Source organism: Glandiceps talaboti, chromosome 2, assembly GCF_964340395.1.
Source record: "Glandiceps talaboti chromosome 2, keGlaTala1.1, whole genome shotgun sequence".
Lineage (NCBI taxonomy): Eukaryota > Metazoa > Hemichordata > Enteropneusta > Spengelidae > Glandiceps > Glandiceps talaboti.
This window is the reverse complement of record NC_135550.1, coordinates 25,714,326-25,740,121: the sequence shown is the minus strand read 5'-3', so window position 1 is coordinate 25,740,121 and position 25,796 is coordinate 25,714,326. Positions and strand designations below refer to the sequence as shown.

The 25,796-nt window shown below is 35.5% G+C and overlaps 1 protein-coding gene across 1 annotated transcript; it reads left to right on the top strand.

Annotated features, from left to right (window-relative positions):
- The first annotated feature begins 1,488 nt into the window (after window positions 1-1,488).
- Window positions 1,489-25,273, top strand: LOC144449020 (bromodomain adjacent to zinc finger domain protein 1A-like). Its single transcript, XM_078139424.1, has 25 exons — window positions 1,489-1,828; window positions 1,985-2,260; window positions 5,217-5,363; window positions 8,751-8,873; window positions 9,212-9,299; window positions 9,733-9,934; window positions 10,190-10,422; window positions 10,910-11,005; window positions 11,395-11,533; window positions 11,939-12,091; window positions 12,874-12,975; window positions 13,360-13,584; window positions 14,169-14,334; window positions 14,584-14,715; window positions 15,368-16,445; window positions 16,813-17,036; window positions 17,697-17,857; window positions 18,320-18,496; window positions 19,103-19,350; window positions 19,926-20,081; window positions 20,130-20,194; window positions 20,654-20,874; window positions 21,201-21,551; window positions 22,105-22,262; window positions 22,537-25,273. Exons 1-25 carry the CDS (start codon window positions 1,716-1,718, stop codon window positions 22,816-22,818), a joined length of 5,316 nt encoding a protein of 1,771 aa, XP_077995550.1. The 5' UTR covers window positions 1,489-1,715; the 3' UTR covers window positions 22,819-25,273.
- The last annotated feature ends 523 nt before the right edge of the window (window positions 25,274-25,796 follow it).

Sequence of the window (25,796 nt, the reverse complement as noted above, 5' to 3'; positions counted from 1 at the left end):
TCTGAATAAAAAAAATCAGAGATTATGATTGATGTGACCTCTTTATCTATCAAATTTGTTGTCCAACATTTAGTAGCTGCTGTACAGCAGAATACAAAGCTGATTGTTGTTGACGTCATGCATTTTGTTATGGCAAGACAATATGATCATGATAATTTCTTATGGAAACTACTGAAAAAATACAAGTGAATACTTAATTATTAAGTGTTCACTTGTATTTTTTCAGTAGTTCTCATAAGAAAAAGACAGAACCTAACAACGTTAAAACTTAATAATTGAAAAGCATAAATGGTTAAGAAAAAAAAAGGTTTCGCCAAGTACTAGTAATGTGACATTCCATACTGATTTGTGTAACTGGCATCTAAATCTGACATCAATATTGACTGATGATCATTCAGATCACTGTGTATAATGCTGTTTATAATATGTCGTTGAGACAGTCAAAACACCGAGTTTGGGTTTTGTTGTGTTGTGTTGTGTTGTGTTGTGTTGTGTTGTGTTGTACGTGTTGTGTAGTGTAGTGTAGTGTTGTGTTGTGTTGTGTTGTGTTGTACGTGTTGTGTTATGTTGTGTTGTGTTGTGTTGTGTTGTGTTGTGCTGTGTTGTGCTGTGCTGTGCTGTGTTGTGCTGTGTTGTGCGGAATGGGTAACAACATAATGGCATACCATATATATACTGAAATTGAAGACCCTCGATACCACCACGAGTGTTACAATCAACAACTGACACACTTTTCAAATCAATACACCTCACAGTACTTACTGCCCTATTAATTTCCATCCTAAAAAAGTGTAAATAATACTATCAATGTATCATTCGTCATGGCTACCAAGTCTAAAGTGTCATCCAATTATTTGTGAATAAATGTAAGTACATTGATGTATTTATCACATAACTGGCAAATGACCTTCTAAAAAATTGATTTGTCTCTAATGAAAACACCGGAACATCAGCCTCAGCAGGTATAGTGCATACGGGTTCTATGCGCTCCAGAAGCGAAACCCATCTAAAGTATCATATCTATTTAAAAAGTAGTTTTTTAAGTTATATATATATTTCTATAAACTTTGGAATAGGCAAATTTAAAGCGTCGTTACTTTCTGAAATACCAAAACAGTCTTATTCACGAACTGGGTACAGTGCTGACTCGGTGAGTGCGTTCACTGCCATATCTGTCAATCAAAGGGCTGAATTGACCAATCAGATAGCTGAATTCACGCACTGTCCCACCCCTTCACTCACGTTTCTTGCACTCTCGGCAGAATTTTGCTTACATTTTCTTTTCAAACTTTCATAATAATTGACACCCGCTAATAAAATTTGACGAGATAACAGAAAGACCTGTGTCACATAACTTTGGAAAGTTTGATGAGTGTGCGATTATGCACATCGCCGTTAGAGTGGTTCAAATTACCCCTATGTCTAGCAATCGGTGTTGCATATCACGGTCACTCCGTTGTGCATATCATCATTGGCACACGATTTTCGTTCATCTTTTGTGAGGACGCGGACGTCAGCCGGAGTTGGCTTGGAATTTCGCGTGGAAATTCCACACGTTCATGTCCATAACCTTACCTAACCCAAACTTAAAGTTTCATACTACACAGTAATGACTGTTTAGTGGCGAATTTGGTGTATCTGTGGTGTTTTTAGACCATTTACAAATCGTGTTCTTTCTTTCATTGTTTCCCTCCTAAAAATTTGGTTCGAGAGATATGCCTCTTCTACACCGGAAGGAGTTTGTACCTCTTAAACCACCACCGGATCTACGATCTGACGAAGAATTGTTCTTCTCTAAACTAACCGAGGAAGTGTTCCGAGACTATGAGTAAGTATCTTGGCCCAAATTCTAGCGTAGTGAAATTACTACAAGTTCATTCATTCTAGTAATGTTATCGACCAATGTGAGTCCAGTATGGAAAATTGCGCCATTTTTATTTTGCGTAAGTGACCTCGGCTTACGGTCCCTGTTTTCTCTTTCTAGTGCTTTCTTCGAACGCACAATTTTGTGTAGCAGCCTGGTATGGAGTTGTTCTATAACTGGACGGTCTGGATTGACTTACGAGGAAGCCATAGAATCGGAGGAGAGGGCCCGTAGACAGCTCGCTGCCTTCCCTGGCTACCTGGAAGTACCGGTGCTGTATCTCGCCACATTGACCCGTCGTGGGAGATTGGCTGATGTTTGCGATGATGTCTTCGTTTTCGCCAGGGATAGATATTTTGTCGGAGAAATAGTCGAGGTTTACAGTGATGGATCACGGTAAGAACCACACGTGGTTAGCCCCAAGTATCCCAAATATTCGATGTTTATGATTTTGTTGACTATATGAGCACACGGAAGTCAGGTAATATAGGAGAAATATCGGTACACCTCACGTGAAATGAGTGTAGCATGTGAGGTTTTGATGACTCTTTCATAATGTCGTGGCCATTGTTCTGTGCCTGTGTAATCCAAACTAGCACTTCACTTCCGTTGGAAAGCCCAACACTGAATGACTTGCCCAGGTTTAGTCGGTTTCACTAGAATTGCTCTCAAACATCTCATCCAAGGACAAATAAGAAGATGGAGAATTTCAAAGAAGTAAACGTTTAACTTTCTAAAGATGACGATACATAAACAGGTGTCCTATACAATACATTACACAGGTTTGAAAGCATCATTAAAATATAACTGTTGTGAAGTTGCATCCCCAAATTTTGATATTTTGTTTCCATGACAACTGACACATTCTCCTTGACAACAGTGAAACAACCTAAGTTTCTGAGAAGTAATGGTGATGTATGTGTTTTCTGTGGATTGAAATACTTGTTTATTTTTTTCAAAAAACTGGTGTAACGCAAAAATGCATATAAATCGAAAAAATACAGTAATTTTAGAATTTACCAGAATTCAGGAAGTATTGAATGTTCTTTTACTTCCTGGAAAGAAAGTGTGAGGGTAAGGGTTTCCATAGCAACAGAACATATATATGAGTTAAAAGTAATTAAAGGCAAAGAAACACCACTTGTACAGTTATTACATTAGTTGAAATCTTTATAATGTAGCCGTTAATTTCCTGTTAAAACAAAGTTAAGATCTTTATTACTTAACTAGTACCCATGTTAGTGTAGTGCCCTTTTGTGTAGAATGTCTTGTTAGAATTTCTGGTCTTTAAGAAAATCTCACATGAAGAATGCAATGGTGTACCATGTTCAAGCCATTTTAGTCAAAACTTTTTTGTATTTACGTTAAAAAAAGACAAACTACCCCCATCTAAACACCAGTGGCTTTGGCTCCATCCCTAGCCACCAGGGGATCACTCTTGTTCACATCTTTCAAATACCATTGCAAATAGTGAATATTCAATTTTAATCACTGTAGTACTGTAGTAATAATTGACTGATAACAATTAGGTTGAATAAGAAGACACTTTTCATTATTGGTCCATTATTATTCATTACCTCAGCAGTATGATTTAATTTGTTATCCTCTTTATGGACTGGGTGGTATAGGTGAAAGTCAGTGTGAAAGAACAATGAACTGTACTGTACAGCCAAGTTATCTAAAAGTTACATTTTAGGCTGTAATTATTTGATCATATTATAAGTTGTCAATATAATAATCAGTATGCAAATTAGCAATGGGATGGGCTAAGAGCTGCAGTGGTCATACAAGATATTTTGAAGAACACATGTCTAATTTTAATATCAATATTTCTACTAAGTTGGAATGGATGCCTACAATTTAATGATGTATAATAATTATTTATTATGCAAATTAGTCCGTAATATGCAAGTCAGTTAGAACATCTGTAAGATATGTGTCAAGATATCATATCCATTATGTGAAGTGAGGTTCCAAAAAAACCCACTGATAATATTATTAATTTGTACATATCATTGGTTATGCAAATCAGCCATGTTGTGTGAAAGTGGCATCCATCAGACAATATGAGGGCATACATCGTGTCATCAATATCTTCACAAAATTAGATAAAGTTCAAACCAAACATTGATGATCTATTAGTGTCATCTGATAAATATAAATTATGCAAACTAGTTATGTAATATGCATGCCACAGCCCTCACATCTATATTCATAATATCATTATGTATCCACCTAGTTATTTATTATTCCATAAAATGATATTCTCAAAATATTTTCATATCAAGATATATCATTAATTATGCATCACATCTTGACTACATGACACGGTATCACAGTATATAGCCTCCAAGTTATTTTCTAGTATTCCAATTTGTCATGGTCAAGAAAAATGATTAATTATGCAAATAAGTCATGAATATAAAAAGCAACATTAAAAAGATGTAGAGAATTCATTCGCTTTGTTATCAATAATGAATGTATTAAGTGACACAATTTGAAATCATTCAATTTTTTGGAAAATACTAATTCAAAAAAATCACTAATTATATGAATATATAAGCAGTGGTCTGATCTCTCCAATATATAAACTGTATATGTTATGTCATTAATGTCTAGTAAATGACATAGAATTCTAATTAACTTGTAAAGCCATATTGCTTAATGACTATATTTCATTGATATGCAAAATTAGTTCATTAGCATGCACTTATCTAGCCTGAAAACAAATCAGGTCTCTATGTATAGCCTTTACCCTCAAAGAATGTACAAGATTTCAGTGTCAATTGGGCTAGCTTTTTTTTTGTATATCAACTTCAAGCTATACTGAATGACAGCTTGGTACTGATCTACAATATTCTTAAATATGTTTATTGGGTCAGTTCTAATTACTTAGTAATGTTTTGTCTGTTCAGGTTGACATGCTTTGTCAAAGTGTCTGTTTGCTGGCTTTACTATGTAGTGGCAATGATGTGATTTTAGAGATTATGTAATTGTATGCCACCTTGTCTCTAGGCTAGCGGTAAGGTCAGCAATAGGACAGACTGTCAGTCTGAACAGATGAAACATTACTCATAAGTAATTAGACAAGAACCAATTATTACGATCTGAATTATTATCACTTGAAATTATACATATAATAACCTATCTGATCTTGACACTTTAAAAATGTACCTTGTTTACATCCCATCCCATACCACAGTTGTACTTCAGAATTTTTGTTCTATTTATCAGTGGTTAGTGTGTGTGTGTGTGTGTGGGGGGGGGGGTTAATGTGTATTCTTATTGAAGTTTTAACATAGATCATGTTATCACTGTCTGATATAATTATTATATTTCCTTTTCATTGCAGTGAAACTTGTAAAATCTTGAAGGTGATACCCCCGCAGTCTCAGCATCTATCCAATGGTATTGAAGAAATTGACTTGACTGCTGATGATAGTGATGATGATATCGTCGTTCTAAATTTTGCCAAGTCAAAGGACAGTCCTAGTACAAGGTAAGACATGTCAGTCTGGGCTGATACTGAGTTTATGAGGCCCTCAGTGTTAAACACTACAGTCTGGGCTGATACTGAGTTAATGAGGCTTTCAACCTTAGAGTTGGACACTACATTGTGGGCTGATACCAGGGGTTTATGAGCCTATACAGTCAAAGTCTGAGTTCAATGTCAGTCTCACAGGATTGCCATCTAATGTGAAAGTTGTCATGATATCAAACATACAATATTATACCATACACGAACCAAGTTGAACAATAAATGGAATATATACTCTGGTTGTTCTATGTCATGACTCCAGTGCATGTCTATGTCACTGATTTTGCTGTTTTTGAAATTTGAAATATGAGTCAAAACATTCAAAATTGCCCATTTCCTTCCCTAAGTTTTCTTTGACATTACTGGCATTATATTGTTCTCCAATATTTTCCTTCGTTCAGCCGGAAAATACTTGTGACCTAAGGGTTGTCATTTTGAGTCGCTAGACGAGTAGTGACAAAAGGCCCTTAGGTCACGAGTATTTTCTTCCGTTGAACGAAGAAAAATATTGAGGAATACCATCTAATTATAAGATTCTGCCTGGATCAGTTTCTAACGTTCTGTTGAACCATACAACATAAAAGGGGAGTTTGGTAATAAGAAAATGACAAACTCTGGCATATCACTGTTGAGATTCAATGATATTGTACTGATAATGATAATGTATAAAACATACAAAATGTCAACTCTGGATTCATTTGGTAAGATATATAAGTACAGTGCTGCTGTATAACCAAAGATGGCCACCTCCATATACAGGGGAATCTGTAAGCAAATCCTATACTTGTCAATTGTATGCACCCATCTAGTCTAAAAAATTAAATTTTGTTGTGTTTTATTAAATCACACCAAGTACACAACATAGAGAAATGTACTGTTATTGTTATTGTTAATTATATTACAACTTGTATGTGGCCCCTTTTGTAGGTCATGATCTGGTACCTGGATAACGAAGGTTGTCAGTCGTCAAAATATTGTGTTGAATATTTTACTATGCTGTTGGTTGGTGGAATTATCTTTTGTTGAGAGGTCTTTACACCAAATTATTTGAACAAATCAAGAGTAGATTTCAAAATCCTTCTGTATGTCCATGAGACAGTTGTATTTCTGTTGTGGTTTGCTATGCTTTTTGCGATACACAATTTTATCTAAAATGTTGACAGGTTTTATGTTATACTAGACGGGGAAATTCAAGCTGTTTGTATACCATCTCTAGTTGGAAACCCTTGAGTTCAGACTGTTGGTCTATTTTTTGATATCACAGGGAACATTATGTTGATACGTAGATAATATATTGTTTACTATACACTAAATGCTGCTAGTAGTACTGTAAACCAAGGCCATACACAGTACTTCCATACAAACTTTTGTGACAGTCTTCTCTGTTCATTGAATGCAGTAGTATGGTTGACCTGTATCTTCTCTGTTCATTGAATGCAGTAGTATGCAGTAGTATGGTTAACCTGTGATGCACTGATAGTATGACAGTGTTGTCAATATTTGCATAGTTTCATCCTGAGAAATATAGAAGCATAGAAGTTCCCACCTACTTTATGATAACTGATGTTTTCATTTGTTTGTACTTGTACACAAAAGAGAAGGGAACATCAAAGTGTGTGTATCATACCAAGAAAACCAAACAAATGATTATACCTAAACAAGTTTTCAAAAAGTATTCCAATTTGCCACCCAGACATTTGAACTGTTGTGGAAGCTGACGGGAACAGAAAAGAACTCAACTGAATTGCTGTTCATACAGTTAATGTATGTTAATATCCCAATTCTTGTCAGGTTTACAGAATCTCCCATCAAACTTGTCAAAATAATGTAATGTAATGTTATATGGAAGTCTGCGAGATGGGACTTGACAATGACTTGAATGCGAATCAAGAGCAGAAACATACTGTTGGAATATCCATAACAACTATTTGATAAAAATATTAGAACCAGGACTATAAAGGGAAATATTTGTCCTATAAAAGACACACTGCGCAAGAATTAAAGTCTCCCACAAAAATAGTATCATATGAAAGGAGTACATGACTCCTGAAATAGCCAGCCATTGAGATGAAACTGTTCCAATTACAATGCTCTGTGTACTAACTTGTTACTTGCTGTGACCTTTGACCTCACTCCCCGAGACGACATAATTCAAAATATTAAGTGGACACTTTGTGTTGATTAGATTGGTGGTGTGTTAGTTGTAGTGCCAGTGAGGTTATAGGAATTAGCTGTCAGCCCTTTTATGGAGTTTCAGAAAAAAACAGGTCAATTCATAGAGATGGAAATGACTATGTGTTATTGTTTTATGCTATTGCCAGTAATCTTGCATAACACACACATTGATCATTATATTGTAATGGTTATATAAATGCATGTTTTGTCTGTTTACAAATGTACAAGCCACAATAATTTTCTTTCAAACTGGGAGTTAGTATGTAATTTTCTAGTTCTGATATGACCAACAGAAGAGTGTGAAAATGGGTTGAATTGTTGTAATGCTACACTATACCCGGTACAGTTTATGATATATGCCCAGTTACCCAAAAATGTTGAAAATTTGAGATGAGTAATACTAAAATACACAGTTGCATTGTTATAATATGTTATGCATTTAGATTTTGAATAGATTTGAATTGAACAATGCATTCTATTGAGATGCAGACAGATCTGTTATTAATCTGGGATTTTAGAGGTCATCAAATCTTGCTTCAGATAGGAAAATATACAGTTTATCATTGTGTTCAAAAATTGTGAGCGGAAATTATCAGGTGATACTGCTTCCATCATTGCTTGATTCCTTCCCAGTAGTGCTCCCTGTCACTGTTTCTGACAAAAGAGTACATCCGTATCTGTCTGTAAAACACCACTATGACAACCACCTTTATGTTACCTAGTCAATGAAACCATTCTAAGTATAAATGCACAAGTAAGATATGTAAGGAAAACTGAATCGACAACTATTGTCATCAGCCACAAGCTATCGATGAAATATATGTACATGTAAATATTTGCTCTCTATCATTCATGTCCCTTTTACCCAGATTTGAACAAATTCTTTTATTGTCTAGTCTAGTGCTATCCTACATTGAATCTCAAGATCTCTATTAGAGATGAGTCGAAACCACATTAGTATCCAGACTAGTTATTTTCCTAAAACAGCTAGACATGCCATCTCAACTTGCTTGTAATCTGTGATCATAATATGGCTATTATTGTATGAATTTCAAAAGTTTGGCCACATAATTATATTAGGAGTTTTGTGTATGTTGTGTTTTTAATGTGTGATGTCCATTGTGTAGTAGTAAACAGACTGAAATATTAGTGTTGTTGTTTTCTCTTTGACAGCAAAGGTTCCAAGTCACAAGAAACTGCTACTATTGACCCTGACCTTTACAAGTACCATGTCATACCCATTGAATCAGATGATGACAGTGATGAAGCATTTATTGTGTCGGCTGAACAAGTCAGGTTTGTACACTCTCTATAGTTTCATTTATTGTGTCTGCTGAATAAGTGAACATTGAGTGAAATCTTATATTAGTTGAAATCCCCCATTTTAATCCAAGTATAAAAGTAGATGTGTTTTTAGTTACATCAGTCTTTTGATATTGCCTCTAAGGCAGATGACATGCTAAGACTGCTTGCATGAATAGATATAACAGTTCATAGTTCAAATGATGAGTACCAGCAGTGTAAGTTTTCTGTCTCTTTTCATTAATATTGCTATTCTTAGTCTATGAAACCAATTGCATCACATTAAAAGAAACACACTGATATCACCTATTGTGTATTGTTTTCTACTGTAGTCGAAAGAAGGGCCTATACACACGTGAAAAGAATAAACTATTCTTGAAACAGCATTGTGAGATTCAGAGAGAATTCTGGATGGTCAAGGTATGTATTTAATGAATCAGATTGTTTGAAAGAGAAGTTCAAGATTAAATTCATTTCTCTGGACATGTCACGTAGGAAAACCCTTCATCAGTTCCGTATAATGTTTACCCTTGTTCCTCTTCAATTTATGATGAATTTTAGCAGCTCTTTGCAACCATAATCAGGGTTTAAAATCTTGAGCTAAACTATGCAAATTCTGTTTTTTATTGTTGAATCTACAACTGTTAGCCTCATCTGCATAATTCATTATTTACAGGAAGATGGTTAAACACACCCTACATTGATTGCTTACAGAAATGTCAAGAAAAAAAACCCCTAGATTTAGATGCCATGTAAAGACTACATGACATGGAAATGAATCATTCTGGCCAGACCAGGAAATGTGTTATGGAAGAAAGTAGTTTTATAGATATTTTAAACTTCTTGTTTCCAGCCAAGGTATGTGAAGAAGTATGGTTTGGCAGAAAGGCAATTCAGTGAATTTTTTGCTGGGTCACTGCCAAACTTTGCAAATTCGCCAACAAAGAAGATACGGAGGGAGAAAAAAGTTGATGTTGAAAAGGAAGAGAAGAAGAAAAGAAAAAGAAAAGAAAAAGAAGAGGCAGAAGTGAAGAAAAAGAAGAAGAAGAAGGAAGGTGAGTGGAAGCCATAACTTCAATGAATATGTAAATTATCTAATTATATATGCGAGCAAGACTGAATTATACCAAATAAACAACTAGATCAGTACAAGTTTGATTGATTTGTCATTCATGTGAATTAAATATGCAGACTGAAAGTGAACCATTTTAGTGTGATATTTTAATTAGCCATTTAAGTATGCAGTCTTGTCAAATAATGAAACTATTTTGTGTGCAATTTTATGTGGAACTGATCATTTTACCCTACAGGCAAGGAAAACTTAGAGGAAAAAGATAAAATGAAAAAACCCAAACTTACTGCAGAAGAAAGAGCTGCAATCAAAGAAAAACTTACCATGGAAAAAGCTGCTGTCAAAGAACAAAAAGCTCAAGAAAGGGCAGCCATCAGAGAAAAGCTTGCTGCAGAGAAAGCAGAAATAAGAGAGAAACTAAGAAAAGAAAAGGAGGAAGAAAAGATGAAAAAGAAACTGGAAAGAGAAGTGGTGAGTGTACAGATTTGTAATAAAATTTAATTCAGTATCATTGATGGGCTGACCATGAATGCCATTGTGTATCTTATTGAGGTCAGCCCCCCCCCCCCCCCCCCCCTCCCACCACACACACACATAATAGTCAGGTACAGGTCATGGATATGAAAGTGTTATCACATTTTGATTGGCTGACCACAAATGCTATTATGACCCTTAAAGAGGGTCAGCCCCTGCCCACTGACAGGTCAAGTCAGTGTCACTGCTATTAAAGTGTCAGTACTCTTTTGACCACAAATGCCATTGTGTGCCACCATGAGGGCTTGTTGCCCCTCTGACATTGGTAACATTAGCTTACAAACAGTCAAAAGAACAGTATATCCGGGGTGTACTATATGATATAGTATGTATCTTTTCCAAACTGTCACGATTCTGTTGCTTTTCAATGAATCAAAATCAGATGAAGTAAACTTACAATAATTTGTTGTTGTGTATTATCCAGGAGAAGGAAAAGAAGAAAGAGGAGAGGCGTATTAGGGAAGAGCACCTGAAGGAATGGAGCAGAGCAAGAGATGATTTGGAATGTGATGATTTAAAGGTATGTCTTATATAAAATTATATGTTGCTTTATCCAGTATAGGTCTAAACCCTCCAAATAAAAATCATCAATTCAAACCTAATTTTGGATGTGTAGGGGGTTGTGAGAATTGATGTAGAATGTGAACAGTCATAGATGACATAGTAAGTGGTTTGTGCATTCTTTGTCTGTGTAAATTCTCATCAATTATATTCAACTTTGGTACAAATTTAGATGGTAAGTTATATTGTTCATACAGCCCTCGTCAGCCTTTCTGAGAAGGATGAGAGGCTGATGAGTAAGAGTGCCCTGACATATCTTATAGACTAGAGTACAATTTTGAATACAGTGTAGGGAATATTGGCATTACTCTGTTTTTAATTAGTTTTGTTTTACTGTATATATTATAGGAACTACCCACTCCAGTACCCATACAAACCAGCCTACCCAATGAGTTGTTTGGTGAGACTGTCATGCTGCTAGAATTCTTTCATATATTTAGAGAACTACTTGGGACAAGTGAAGAATTTCCTGATGGAATTACTCTAGGTAAGAATGGAGACTTGAATTTTATACTTGATGTTCAATATGTACTGTCCAAGTACATACATGATATCATTCCTCACACACACACTAATGGTCTGGACTTTTTTTCAGTACTGTAGATGGTGATACTGACTTCTGTACTTGTTGGTTGGAAGCCATTTATGACGGAGTAGACATATAGTGTCTGGTTTTTAACGGGATACCACGTAAAATGCAATAGTTTGGAGTGTAATTTTCACTTCCTCAGGGGGTGCTCAGAAATCACTAAAAGGTCTAGTGTCCTTGTTACCTCATTCAGGGAAAACACTAAAACATAATGTTACATTTTGAAATGTAGCTACCATAATAAGTGATATGATTGGACAACTACGTTCACTACCTCCTAATGTCAGTCTTTTTCATTTACAGAGTATGTAGAAAGGGCGCTGACAGAGGTAGAGTTAGATGGACCTCTGTTTGAAACCGTCAAATTCTTGTTATCAGCAATATTTAAAATGCAGCTTGAGGAAGAAGAGGATGAAAAAATTGACCTGAAGGAACAAGGAGTAGAAGAAGCAACAGGTAGACTAAATTATGAATTTTGTCTGAAAGGGTGCCCTCTAGTGTTAGAATGTTTCAGTGACCGAGATATTCTTTGGACGGACATCTTGAAATGACATCTGTATTAGAACAAAAAGATGGAAACAAACATAAATGACTTTTGTATTCAAATGAAATGAGGTGTTTCATGATCGTTAGATGTTTCACTCTTAGTTAGTTTATAAAATTTCAGTGTCATTAGGTGAATATTTGCTATTGTCCTCACCAGATGATACATTAGGTTTTTTTCCCAAGGTTTTCAAAATATGTAAAAAAAATAAAAAAATAAAAAATAAAACAAATAAAAAAAATTTGCACTCATTATGTGAAGTAAAAATTGAAATGTTATCGCCAAAGATAAATTGTATTTTAAATAATTAGTTATCATAAATTTTAACAATTCAACAATAACATAACCTTAGAATTTAGAAAACCAACAACCATATGTCTAAAGTATTTAGTGGTTTGAATTGACCATCCATAAACACTGATTCGATTAAATTATTGAGTCGGGAATTTACCAGGGTAAATATACCACAGACAGAATATATAGTATCCAAGTTAAAAAGATACTGCTGTCAAAAATATTTTAAAGTATGTTTATTGCATTATGTTGTAGTGAATCACCAAAAGTGGGATGATGAAGCTCTAATATATTGTTAGTACGTATAATCATATCAGTCTGTGGATAGTTTTTAGAAACATTATGGTGTGATGTAATCTCAGTTGGAAAGTAAAAGTGTAATCTTTTTTGTCATTATTAGCCACAGATCTTCTAGAAACTCTGGATGAAGATATGGACCCAACCTACAATGCAGTGACTGCAGCAGCAACAGTAGCTGCAGCATGGCCACAGTTACATCAAGGTAATATGCTAATGTGAAATTAAAGATCTGTAATTCTTTTGAGTGGCTTGTTTGAAATGTCAATACAAAGGTCCTGACAAAATATGCAATATTCAAGGGTACTAGTGAAGCCAGGGTTTTCACTTAGAAAAGTGTACGGAGAATTGGCATATCTGTTTGCTCTGTAAATGTTAACCATGCCATCAAATTATCTTAATTAACACAAATTTTTAAAATTGAAGCGAATTGTACTGTTACAAGTTGGAAAGGTAAATCTGATGAAACGCTCATTGCAAAAGCTTGTTGCACTCAAAAGAAAGTGATTTTGCATGTAGTTGGGTAAATCTGGCAACATACAGAAAACAGACATGTAATTCAATTCATTATTACATTCATTATTCATAGGCTGTAAACTGAGAGAGCTAACACTAGATGCCTACACTGTGTCTGAAGTGTTGAGGCTTCATTTCCTATCCTCTGGTGCTAAAACTAACACAACAGATGCCAAGTATCGCTATCAACAAAGAGGTGGTTACACTCCCCTGGATGATGCCGGATTAGAATTCCATATGCAGGAATCAGGAATACTGAGGAAAATGACAGCTGGGAATATATATGATCTGAATTGTGGTCAGTAATATTCATTTGATGAATTCTTGAAATTTGAAAATTTATAATCAGTAACAAAAAGTTGTTGTTTGAATGTAAGTTTGAAGTTTCCTTCCTTCCTTTATTCTCAAATCATCTGAAGATTTCCTCAAATGGGAAGAGTTAGAGAAGACCCCTTCCCTCATCTATCTGTGCTTAAAGAGAAGTTGCATCCCCATTCTACTGAAAACCTGCTAGAGTTATTGTGTAGAATTTTGACTTTGTTATGCTATGTTTTAAATGCATTGAAATTCATACATTTGATATCTGTGTTCACTTCCAGATTTGTTGACAGATATATCAAATATACATTTGTAAACCACAAATTGTAAAGTAATTTATGAATGGATTCAAGTGAATAATTTATACATGTAATTTAGGACATCACAAATAATAATAAATATGATAATAATGGTAATGATAATGAAAATATCAACTACTCCCTGAAAAGAAACAATGTTCATTTATAAAAGAGGAAGTTTGTTTGTTGAAAAGTGCAAGACACAAGAGACAGTAGCAAGTCTGTTAAAAGTGTATGTAGTGAAGTATTTATGTTTGTTTCACAGCTGAAAAGTTGAAAATCTTGACAGCATTGTGTGGACAGTTACTTACTTATGTGACAAGCAGAGATTTCATTGAGGATAGTTTTGAAAGATGGAGAGCTTCTAGACGAGAGTGGAAAGAAAACCAGGCAGCAGAACAGAGAAGGGAAAGGGAGGAAGCATCAGCAAGGTAAGAGTAGAAACTAGACAACAGTGTCTAAGTTTACAGTTGGAACAAGATATTTGTAAAGAGAGAAATGGTGTTTAATCAATTTTGTGATGATTTTTTGTGACACATAAAATGTTCATACATGATGTTCATTACATTTTGTAAAACCTATAACATTAACTGTATTGACAATATCAGGACTGTATGATTGTTATAAATGTTAATAGACAATAAGTCTAACTAAAATGACAATCATTTTGTGTTTCCCAGGTACAAACAGAGACAAGAAGAAAGAGCCAAAGAGAAGGAGAAAGAGAAGGAAAGAAAACTACAGAAACAAAGAGATAAGGAAGAAAGGTTACGGAAAGAAGAACAAGAGAAATCTGGCAAGAAAGGAGAACAGTATGTGATGATTAGTTTCATATCAAAACAAGAATTTAAGAACATCAAACTACCTGCCATTAAACAATGGCCATTGTTACTATTATGGTTTACTTTTGTTTTTGTTTTTTAAATTCTGAAAAAATATGAACATTTTAATGTTTTGGGGTTTGCAGTAAAAAGTATGATAATTTATACTCAGGACAGTGCACATACATTTGATAACAGGACAATTGTACATGAAAATGTATTCTCTTAGCCAGCGTTATTTGTTGATAGGCATTGCAATTTGGCAAATTTGTCTTTTATGTGAATTTGGTAGTTTTCTGGTTCAGTGTACCGACTGAGTTTACAGATTGGACTAACTGATTGATGAATTTTGCTGAAAACAGTAACTTGGATAGTGTTGACACTGATTTGCAGTGTAGACTGAGAAAATGATGATACCCAGAAATAGTTCACATAGATGATATTGAATACTTGACTGGTAGAACCCTTGATTCAGCTAGGGTCTAACCACCAGTTTTTGATATAGTTAACAGTTGACCTTCTTTTCTATGTGTGTTTAACCTGGCAATGTGTGAATATGAAGAAAATAGTGGAGAAGATTTATATACACTCCAGTCTCTTTCACACCAATTTTAAACTTTATCATTGTTAAATTTTCCATTAGAAACACAGAAGGTAAAACTGGAGATGAGAATGAGAAGATGGACACAGATGAAGAAGGAGAAGAAAAGATGGAGAGGAGACAAACAAGGAGGAGGAGTAAAGAGGAAGAACAACAACCAGAGGAGGAGAAAATGGATGTGGAAGAAAGTCAGGAAGACGGTCCTATGAGTCAAGAAGATAAACTAGAATTGAAGAAAAAACTTGCTGAAGAAGAGGCCAAGAAAAAGTCTGAATATTTTAAGAAAGACAAGGAATTGTTTGAACAGATGATAGAAAAGTGTACCCAATACAATCTAACACCACTAGGACTAGATAGAATTTATCGACGTTTCTGGAGATTCCAAAGTATTCCGGGATTATTTGTAGAACATGACATGGAATATTTAGATAAATCCGACCTCAAAACAGTACCTCAAAACTTAGAATCCAATCCATTCCAACCTTACAACGTTACTCAGGGTAAAAGGTCAGCAGGTGATGGACATAAAGCTGATGATAGTATTGACTGTGATACCTCCACAGCCAGCAACAAGGAAAACCAGGAAAATGAGGTGGAAATGAATGATGGAAGCTCAGAAGTCCGGGAAAGTAGGACTGTATTAAATGAAAACAATTCTGTTGGCCAGTCAGTCAAAACAGATCCTGAGGAACAAACTGAAGTTAAAGTAGACTTAGAGAATTTTGACCCCAGTATGCTGAACACAGAGCATAGCAGCTGGTCTTTTTACCCAAAACAAGAGGATGTGGAAAGACTTATATATACATTAAATCCTAGGGGATTTAGAGAGGGTGCCTTAAAAGATGCTTTACTGCAGGACAAACAGGGAATCCTTAACGGTGTACAAAACTGTCCTGCTGACATGCTGCTTAAAACTAAATCAGAACCTATAGAACCCAAAGAAACTAAATCTGGTAAACCAAAGCAAGTTATTGTCAAATTGAGTGGCAAGAAAACGGGACTTGTATCTGAGGGACATGCTGATTCCTCACCTGGATCAGAAGCACTGGAATTGAGTCTTCGTGAACAGATGTTAGATCTAGAAGAACGGATATACACAGGTTCACTTGGACATATTAAGGTAGATTTTGAATTGTTAATGAGTGACGTACAACAATTATGTCTAAGTATATGTTTGGAAAGTGACTTTGTTGATATATATTGTATATATAGCTTTTCAATGACTAGGTTTCAAGACTTATTGCATTCAGTTATTACTTGTATATCACTCACCTTTCAGTTTACAAATTTTCTTATTGCCTTACTTTAAAAACTTGACACCATTATGATTATTCATCCAATTCTTTATAAACATACAGATTTAGAGAAAAGTAAAATAAACTGCCTTTATAGCACAAGAAGTGATACTGTGGGTAAAGTACGCTTGTAGTTTTAGAGTCTTGCCAAATTTCACTAACCACAAATGCTACCATTTGAACTTTGAACAGGTTGAAAGTCGGGCTAGTTGGATCAAAGCTATTGAGAATGGTAGTTTTGACATGCAATGTAAAGAAATCACATGGGGACCATGGTGGCAGAGACATCAACTAGATGACAAGCAGTTAGCTAATGATAATATGGATATAAGTATATCTGAACCAATGAATGTCAGTATAAGTGAAGACTCTACAAAGGGAGAACAGACAACACCACCAGTCAAACATAAAGACAGGTATGTGTCCTCTTACTAACGATTACCGGGTACAACACCAAATCAGACGTAAAGACAGGTATATCTTCACTCAGTCATGATTACAACACAGAAATTTTAATGTATTTGTACAGGAGGCTTTGAAAGAAATCTCTATGTATTGTAAGTGTAAGACAAAAAAAACCCAGCCAGCCATGTACAAACTTTTATACTAGTTTGTACACAGCTGAGTGTTAGTTTGGTGTGATAATCTCCAAGATGATAAGACGTAAAGCAAATAGTTCCTGTAACTGATGCCTTGGTAATTATAAGTTTAAGGGTGTTTTTATTTTACTAGATAAGAGGAGAGAGAAAATATATACAGCTGAAAGAGAAAACTAGCCAGGAAAAGAAGAAAAAATTAGTTTTATATCACCACAAAAGTCAGTTAGTCAGTAATCGATTGATCAATCAATCACTTGCATGCCTGCTGTCCCCTGTGTGTACATACTTGTCATGATAGACTATGCAATTGCATGCCTGCTGTCCCCTGTGTGTACATACTTGTCATGATAGACTATGCTATTGCATGCCTGCTGTCCCCTGTGTGTACATACTTTGTCATGATAGACTATGCAATTACATGATAGCTATTTGGAGTTTGATCCATGTCATTACTGTTTGTATGTGTATACATTGCAGGGTATCAGAACTAAAGAGATCAGAAACACCAGTAGGCTCAAGTAGTGGTTCTACACGATGTAGTACACCAAACCCAGAAGATCAAGTTGTCAGAGATTTAGCTTGTGCTGTGCTTCAAATTGCACAGGGAATGGAACCTAAGTATTTGAAACCACCACTAGGTAAGTTGGCAGGCAGGTTTGAAAGCAAAGAAGTTATCTTCATTTGGTAGTTATGGAATGTAAAACAACATTTGTCCTGGTACATACTTTTTTCACTTGAAATCACCTTTGTATGGAAATGTTGTGCTTTCTTCACCAACTGAAAGTCAAATATACTGCCCTCACAGTCGGATTTGTTGTTCAACCAGCTACATAGTAAAATAAAATGGACTTTTTTACAAAGTTTTTTGTACAAACATTGGTTCACGTTTTTCATGGTTTTGTAAATCATAGCTGTTAATCACTACCCCCAATGTTAGCATTCAATATTTACGCAGTCTAAATACGCGTGTACTTCATTTGTAAGGGGTCACATTTTCTCTATAATGAGTTCTTGGGTGTTACACATGGAATTAGTTATAGTGATTCAAGGAATAACATGTGATAGTTCATGGAGTAAGCTGAGTTTGTCTGTCTTTTCAGGTGAAGATGATGCTAGAAAGAAGGCCAAACAGAAGGCAGCCCAAGAAGCAGCAGTGAAGGAATTCCAAGCAATGGTGGCAGCTAGTAAGAAGAAAAAGAAGAAAGATAAGAAAAAGAAAGATAGTAAAGAGGCTGAGAATGATAACAATAGTAGTGATGAAGAATCATCATCTTCAGGTTGGTATAGATGTAGTTTCCTTGGTTCAGTTTGGTATAGATATGGATTCCTGATTCTTGGAATAGCATTGTCATCATCAGTCCTATAGATATCAGTACAAACCTTTTATGGTGTCTGTTTATCAATGAATAAATCAAACAAACAATATATAAATCTCAGGTTTCCACTGCCACGTAGAGTTCAGAGACACTGTAAAGTTAGAAGACTCTCAAGAATAGATAAGGTACTAGCTGTAGGTCCCAATGTTAGTTTATTCCAGATATGTGGCACAACATATGAGAAGGCACGTCAACAATATGACGCTAAGTTAAAACTGGGTTCATGTTGATGCAATAAACATTTGACAATTGATCAAGAGTGTACAGGGAGTTGACTCCATGTGAAGTAGGACAGGGAAAGTGCATTCAGAGATTTGTATGTGGTGTATTTGAGTTTGAATTTAAGTCTGTACAGTACTGGTAGCCAGTGGAGCTCCTTAGGAATCCATGTTATGTGATCATATATCTTGGCCTGCATGATGATTCTACTGCAATTTAACCCATTCTTTTTCCATAATAATAATAATAATAATAATAATAATAATATTAATGTTATTTCATATTCAGATGAAGAAGAGCCTTCAAAGCCTGAGAAGACAGTGTATGAACGGTGGGAGGAATCCCTAATGGCATCCACAAGTTTGGCTCAAGTATTCCTACACATGGCAACATTAGAGGCATCTGTTATGTGGTCCAAATCTATTCTCAATACAAGATGTCGGATATGTCGCAGGAAAGGAGATGCTGAGCGTATGCTTCTGTGCGATGGTTGTGACCGGGGTCATCACATGTACTGTCTGAAACCTCCAGTCAAGGTAAGGTTCACAGTGTAACATGGTACAGAATATGACAGTTTTCTATGCCAATATTTAGCCTGCAAAGTTAGCCAAAGATATGAGAAGTTACTAAGTAGTTTTCCCAGGTGTAGCTGAAATTGTTTTAATATTGTAATTTTACCAGAAAGATCACTTGAGCTTGAGAGAGAGAGAGAGAGAGAGAGAGAGAGAGAGAGAGAGAGAGAGAGAGAGAGAGAGAGAGAGAGAGAGAGAGAGAGAGAGAGAGAGAGAGAGAGAGAGAGACAGAGAGACAGAGACAGAGAGACAGAGACAGAGAGACAGAGAGAGAGACAGAGAGAGAGAGACAGAGAGAGAGACAGAGAGAGAGGGAGGGGGGGAGGGAGAGGGGGGTTCTCACAAGTAGTAGAAGAGATTACTTTTTCAATTGAATGGTTAGTTTGTGTGCATTGTGAGAAAATTAGAAGTTAAAAAGAAATGTCATTGGTATAAAACTTACACATAACATAACTCTGAAAACTACATTTGAGTTCAGTAATGAGTTTACATCAATCTGTAAAGATGACTGACTGGCTATTCAATGTTGTTGTTCTCAGTCAATACCAGCTGGAGACTGGTTCTGTGTTGACTGCCGACCCAAAGTAGTGAAAAAGAACCAAAGACGAAGGAGGAAATCCGTTCTTGAAGAAGAGGAAAGTGATCAGGAAGAATCATCCTCATCAGAAGAAGAACAGTCTGAATCTGAAAGTGAGGCGGCGGAAGATGAAAGTGAAAGTGAAGAAGAAGAGGAGGAGGAGGAGGAGGAAGAAGAAGAAGATGATGATGATGATGATGATGATAGTGATGAGAGTGATTCAGATGTGAGGTACTGCAACTTTTCATTCTTCATTAAGTTTAAATTTTAATTTACCATAATACTGAGACAGTCAGTAGGCATTGCTTCCTAACAGGCTGTGTTTCAACTGATTTGTGGTATGTCAATGTTACTTTATTGTTAGACATGACATAAACATGTCCACACACATGTACACCAAAACATGACTTCCACTACCCAGCATGGAGGGGAAGCCACACAGTTTTGGTGTACCTGTGTGTGTAAACATTTCATGTTTAATATATGTAACAATAAAGTTAGATTCAAATATTGTGTTTTGAGAAGCTACAGTACCCAGTGGCTATCACAGTCTGGCTATCATTTAAAGACTGTTGACAGTACATATCTAGTTTATAGTTCATTCAATTTTTCGTTCTTATTTCGACTAATATGTGTCAGGTTTATGAAACCACTATAATTTCTTACATACGTGTTCTTTGTATATTGTAGCTCTGATTCTGAGTCTGATGAGGAGAGTGATAGTGAAGATAGTCACAGTGATGAATGTGCTAAATGTAATAAAGGAGGCCAACTTATACTATGTGATAACTGTCCACTGGCATATCACTTGAAATGTGCTAATCCACCACTGAAGAAGATTCCATCAGGGAGATGGGTCTGCCAAATATGTAATGAACAATCTAAGAAGGCACCAGGTATCAAAGTCAAGGGTAAGTGTTCTGCTAGACATCATGTGTGGACACTCAACATGATTAGAAATCTTGTAGTCGCTCTCAGACTGATTAGGAAATATATGTCCATTGGCCGTTGAAACTCATGCCACTGTACCAGACAGCTGTGTACAAGCTACTTATTACAGGCCGAATCCTGTTTGTTTCTTAAATATGGAGTGCATAGACTGATACCGTATAGATGTATTAATGTTAGTTTCACTGTGATCCGTGCGGTAGTAGCTAGTAGCTAGACATTAGTTCTGTACTTATCGATTGATATTATTTGAGTCATACATTATCAGTTTCATTGCCTCTTTGTTCAGGACCAATCAAATCCAAGTCTGGAAGGTCTACTCCAAGTTCAGTAGCTGGAGGTAGCAGCAAGCAAAGAAACCGAAGTCAAGAAAGATCAACAAACTCCAAAACCAAATCTGCCAAAGCTGCTGCAGAATCAGATAGCTCATTTGATGAAGGGCGTAGTCCCCGTGGTGGCAGTGGTCGTGTCAGCAAACAATCGACAAAGAAAACACCATCAGATAAATCAAGTGGGAAATCTAATGAAAGACAAGGTAGGAGTGGTAAACGTGCAGCTGATAGGTCTGTATCACCACCAAAATCTAAAAGTCAGAAAATCAAGAAGACATTACCAAGGAGGGATTCACAGTCTTCTGAAGGTGAGATTATGACATGGTTTTTTAGTCATCTGCAGTATGTGGTCATAGAAACTTTGCTATATGCCAAAATCAGTCACAAAAACAAATAAGTTTATCAGAATTCTTTCCTAGAAGGCTAAAGCCTATTTTCTTTCAAATAGATACACATCTTGGTAGCAGTTGAGTTGAAATGTTGAGGAATTTGAGAGCGTTTTATTCCTATATTGTGAAATTTATGGATTTTTTATTTCCTACAACATCCATTCCAAAGTACCACTGCCAGTAACATCTTCTGTATTAGAGTTGAATAACATGATAGATGAATAAGTTTTAATTTTGAGAAAGAAAACATTCTCCATTGGTTGTCAAACTCTCTCTTTCATCTCAGGAAACAAGGTGTGATTTTGTATAGAATTTCCATAGCTGTGTGTTTAATTGTGATGGAATCTGTTTTGAAAACACTGTTACTTCTTTGTGTTTGCCTATTAAATGTAACTTACCCAATACTCTCAAGGGTATCATAGATTTCAGAAACCTTATGTACCATGTCAACATTTATCTCTTTTTTTTTAAGACTCTGTGGCTTCAGGCCCCTCTAAGCGCAGATCAGCAATCAGTTCATCAAGGGGCAGTGAATGGTCCAAACAAATGAAATTGTGTGAGCAGCTGTTAGGAGAACTTATCAGACACAAAGATGCCTGGCCATTCTTACAACCAGTCAGTAAGAAAATGGTAAGTCACTAGTCAAACCAACTAAACAAACTTTATACTTTTTTTTGTTCTGTTGTAAATTCTTAGGCTGTTCTTTGTTTTCCAATTCAATTATGACTACAATTTATATTTGAAATATTGAAAGTTGACATTATTGTTGGAGTAAATAAATAGATTTTATAAACAACTAAGTCACCTGGCGTCCTTACTGGTAAATTTCCCATCGTAGGCAGTTTAAGACATTATCAAGAAATGTTAACAATAGTACCATGTGACTTTTGGCTTATAATTGCAGGCACCAGATTACCACCTCCTTGTCAAGAGACCCATGGATTTGGGAACCATGAAAGTCAAATTCAACAAGCTAGAATATGGCACCCCAGCTGAAATCATTGCAGACATTAAACTCGTGTTTGCTAATTGTGAGCAGTACAATCAACCTGCTTCACAGGAGTACAAAGCTGGCACCAGACTCTCGTCATTCCTTGAAAAGAAAATGAAAGAACTTGGCATTGACATCAAAGTGAAAAACAAATCTGCTCTTGAGGAAAGAAAGAAGAAAAGGAAAACATTCTAAATATTAACGTTGATTTTTTTTCCTCTTGCATATCTGTATGTAAATATTCATTTTGTATAGGCAGTGATTTCATATAACAACTTGGAATCAGTTTGGAAAGCAAATCTTTTGGTTGGATTTACAGTGAATAAGAACAACTAGTAGTCAATATTTCAATAACCCAGTGACTTACTAACTATATGACTTACAAATACCTTATCTGTAGAAATGAGAGAGATTTCATAAAAATTGAAATTTACAAATCACGTTCTGTTCTATCAAAATCTGTGCTTTAATTTTGTGGTTGAATATCTGAAAGACTTGGTGTACACCTTTATATGGTACCCCCCCACCCCCTCTATTGTTTCACTGCCATCAGAAAGTGAAGTCTTGCTTTAACGCTTTTGTAATCTCAAGCAATGTGAAGGAGACTCTAAAATTAAGGTTAGGGGCACTCGATATAACTTTTTAAATATTTACTAGCTTTATCCTGTGTGAACACTGGCACCAGTTTCTCTTTTGCCGTGATCTCTACATTGCGTTCTATTACTGTACTAAGTTATTAGGTTGCATTGACCCTAGGACTGAGTCTGTCCTTGGAATAACTTCATACCACCCCTATGTGAAAATTTTGTTTTTGATATGTGCTCTTGCTTTCTTGTTAAATTATAGATTACTATAACAGACAGTTGTATATCATTTGGAGTGTGTAATCATTGAGGGAACAAATTCCCAACAGTAGTCTGTCCATTGTTAGAGAAGGAGTGTACACTGATTTATCAGAAAACAAGACAATCATCAAAAATATATGAGGGATGCTGTGACAAGTGAGGGCACTATAGTGGTCTAGTATCGTATTGTATAGTGAGTCGAGGATTTACTGATGAAAAGCAACAGATCGATGTCATTGCATATATGTTCAATGTCATTGTGAGAAGTCTTTTTGTGAAAACAACAACAGATTGGTGTTATTGGAAACATGTTCAATGTGATTGTCATATAAGAAGTGACTCTATATTGGTTGTATGCCAGAGACATTGCATTGTTACTCTAACTAGAGAACAAAATCAGATTGCTTTGAAATTTGAATTTATGGAAATGTACTGTCAATAAATAGCAGCTGATCTCAGGTATTAAACTTGGTACAACACATAAACTGTGTTTTGATTTAAATTTGATTTAGATTTGATTTGGATACAAGACATAACTGTGACTTAGATTTGATTCGATTTGGTCAAGATCTATGCAATGATAATGTTCTGTACAACAAAGACTGCCATTATTTATTGCATCATGTGCACTGAATTTAATTTTTAATTCATCCAGATTATGCTAGGATATGATTTAAAAGACCTCACATTACCTGTAGTTAAATTTGGTAGATTGTTTTGATTGTGGAGAATTGGCAAAAGCAGTGATCATGACAACATAAATACTATCACCTCCAACCCCAATAAATTCATTAGAGAGATGTGTAATTTATTTTTCATATAATAGAATTCTCATGAAATTATGGGGGATGGGGTGATATTTCTTCAGTCGTGGTGGTAAAGTGAAAGTGATGCCAAGTATTCGGTTGCTATAATTGCCTGTTTCATGTGTTTCAAGTTCACATTTTTTTGGGTAGGAATTTTATGTTTCATAAATTACTCTTCAGCACAGTAGGAAATTGGTAGCTTAGCACTAGTTTTTTTCCCTCAGCAATGGGTTTTCACTCGTTATGCATTTTGGTATTACTACTCTTGAATTTTTTTACTCATAAACCATTTTCTAGCTCTTTGAAAGATAAAGTAAGTGTTTTCACTGTGTTGTATTACCAGTATATCGTAAAACATTTCTTTAAAAAATGTGTGACTATTTTTGTTGATGTGTTGAATAGGCAAAAAATATATTGTTTGGACCAAAAACATCTGACTATCGGTACACAAAAACTGAGATGTATTGAGGTGTATGGAAACCAAATGTGATACTGTACAAGGAATATTGGTTTGTAAAAAAACCCTGAAATAATGTGACTTTGGTAAGGGTAATATTAATGTGGCTTTATCATTTCCAAAGTGGACATTTTTTGTCCTCGCACACCCTTGTCTCAACAATCTTTCTGCTAAATGCGCTATGCAAATGTAGTACATTTGTATTCCTGATGGCCTTGTTATGGTGAATGGTTTCTAAATTTATTGAGAAATAAGTGTTTTGTCTTCAACTTTCCACCTTTTCATAGCCAAGTGTGTAGACATGCAGACTTTTGTTATCATAAAACTGTTTTCTAAAGAGTTTGTATGGTGTTTTTTGGTACATCACTTAAAAGGTTGCATTTTTGTGTAAGAAACACCATGAGGTATACTTTTCATGACCAAGGTTCTGTTTTAGTGGTTGATTTTTTTGCATTTGACAATTGGATTTTCTCACAGTATTAGCACATTTGAAGGACAAAGAGGGTGAAATTTTGTACACATGTAATGAACTAATAAATTATTAGCACTGTACTTGGCTGTTGTCAATTTTATTTTTAGTAGATAGTCTCCAGTATCATAGCTTACATTGGAACACTTATCTTCCACTCACACGATGCTGACATCACCTATTCATGTGTATCTAAATTGTCCCAGTTACCTTCACACACAAAATACTGACATCACCTATTCATGTGTATCTAGAATTGTCCCAAATACATTCACACAAAAAGCTGACGTTGAATCAATGTGTATCTGAGTTGTCTCAGTTTATACTCGCACACAAAATGCCAACATCATTAAATGATGTGTATCTTAGTCATCCCAGGTACCTTCAATATTAAGGTTTCTTTATTTTTAGTCTGGTCCCCTGCCTCCTTTCTGCCGCTGCTGGCACTACACTCACGAAAAAGTGAGTGAGTGTAGCGCCAGCAGCGGCAGAAGGAGGCAGGGGACCAGACTACTTTATGCTCAACTAGACAATATCCTGATAAGCAAGTGTGTGTGTGTGTGTGTGTGTGTGTGTGTGTGATGGGGTTTTCATTC

Coding starts and splice junctions, on each gene's coding strand:
- LOC144449020 (XM_078139424.1), top strand. CDS start 1,716: ATGCCTCTTCTACACCGGAAGGAGTTTGTACCTCTTAAACCACCACCG. Junction 13,585..14,168: donor TATATATGATCTGAATTGTG/GTCAGTAATATT, acceptor TTTGTTTCACAG/CTGAAAAGTTGAAAATCTTG. Junction 22,263..22,536: donor AACCAGTCAGTAAGAAAATG/GTAAGTCACTAG, acceptor TTATAATTGCAG/GCACCAGATTACCACCTCCT.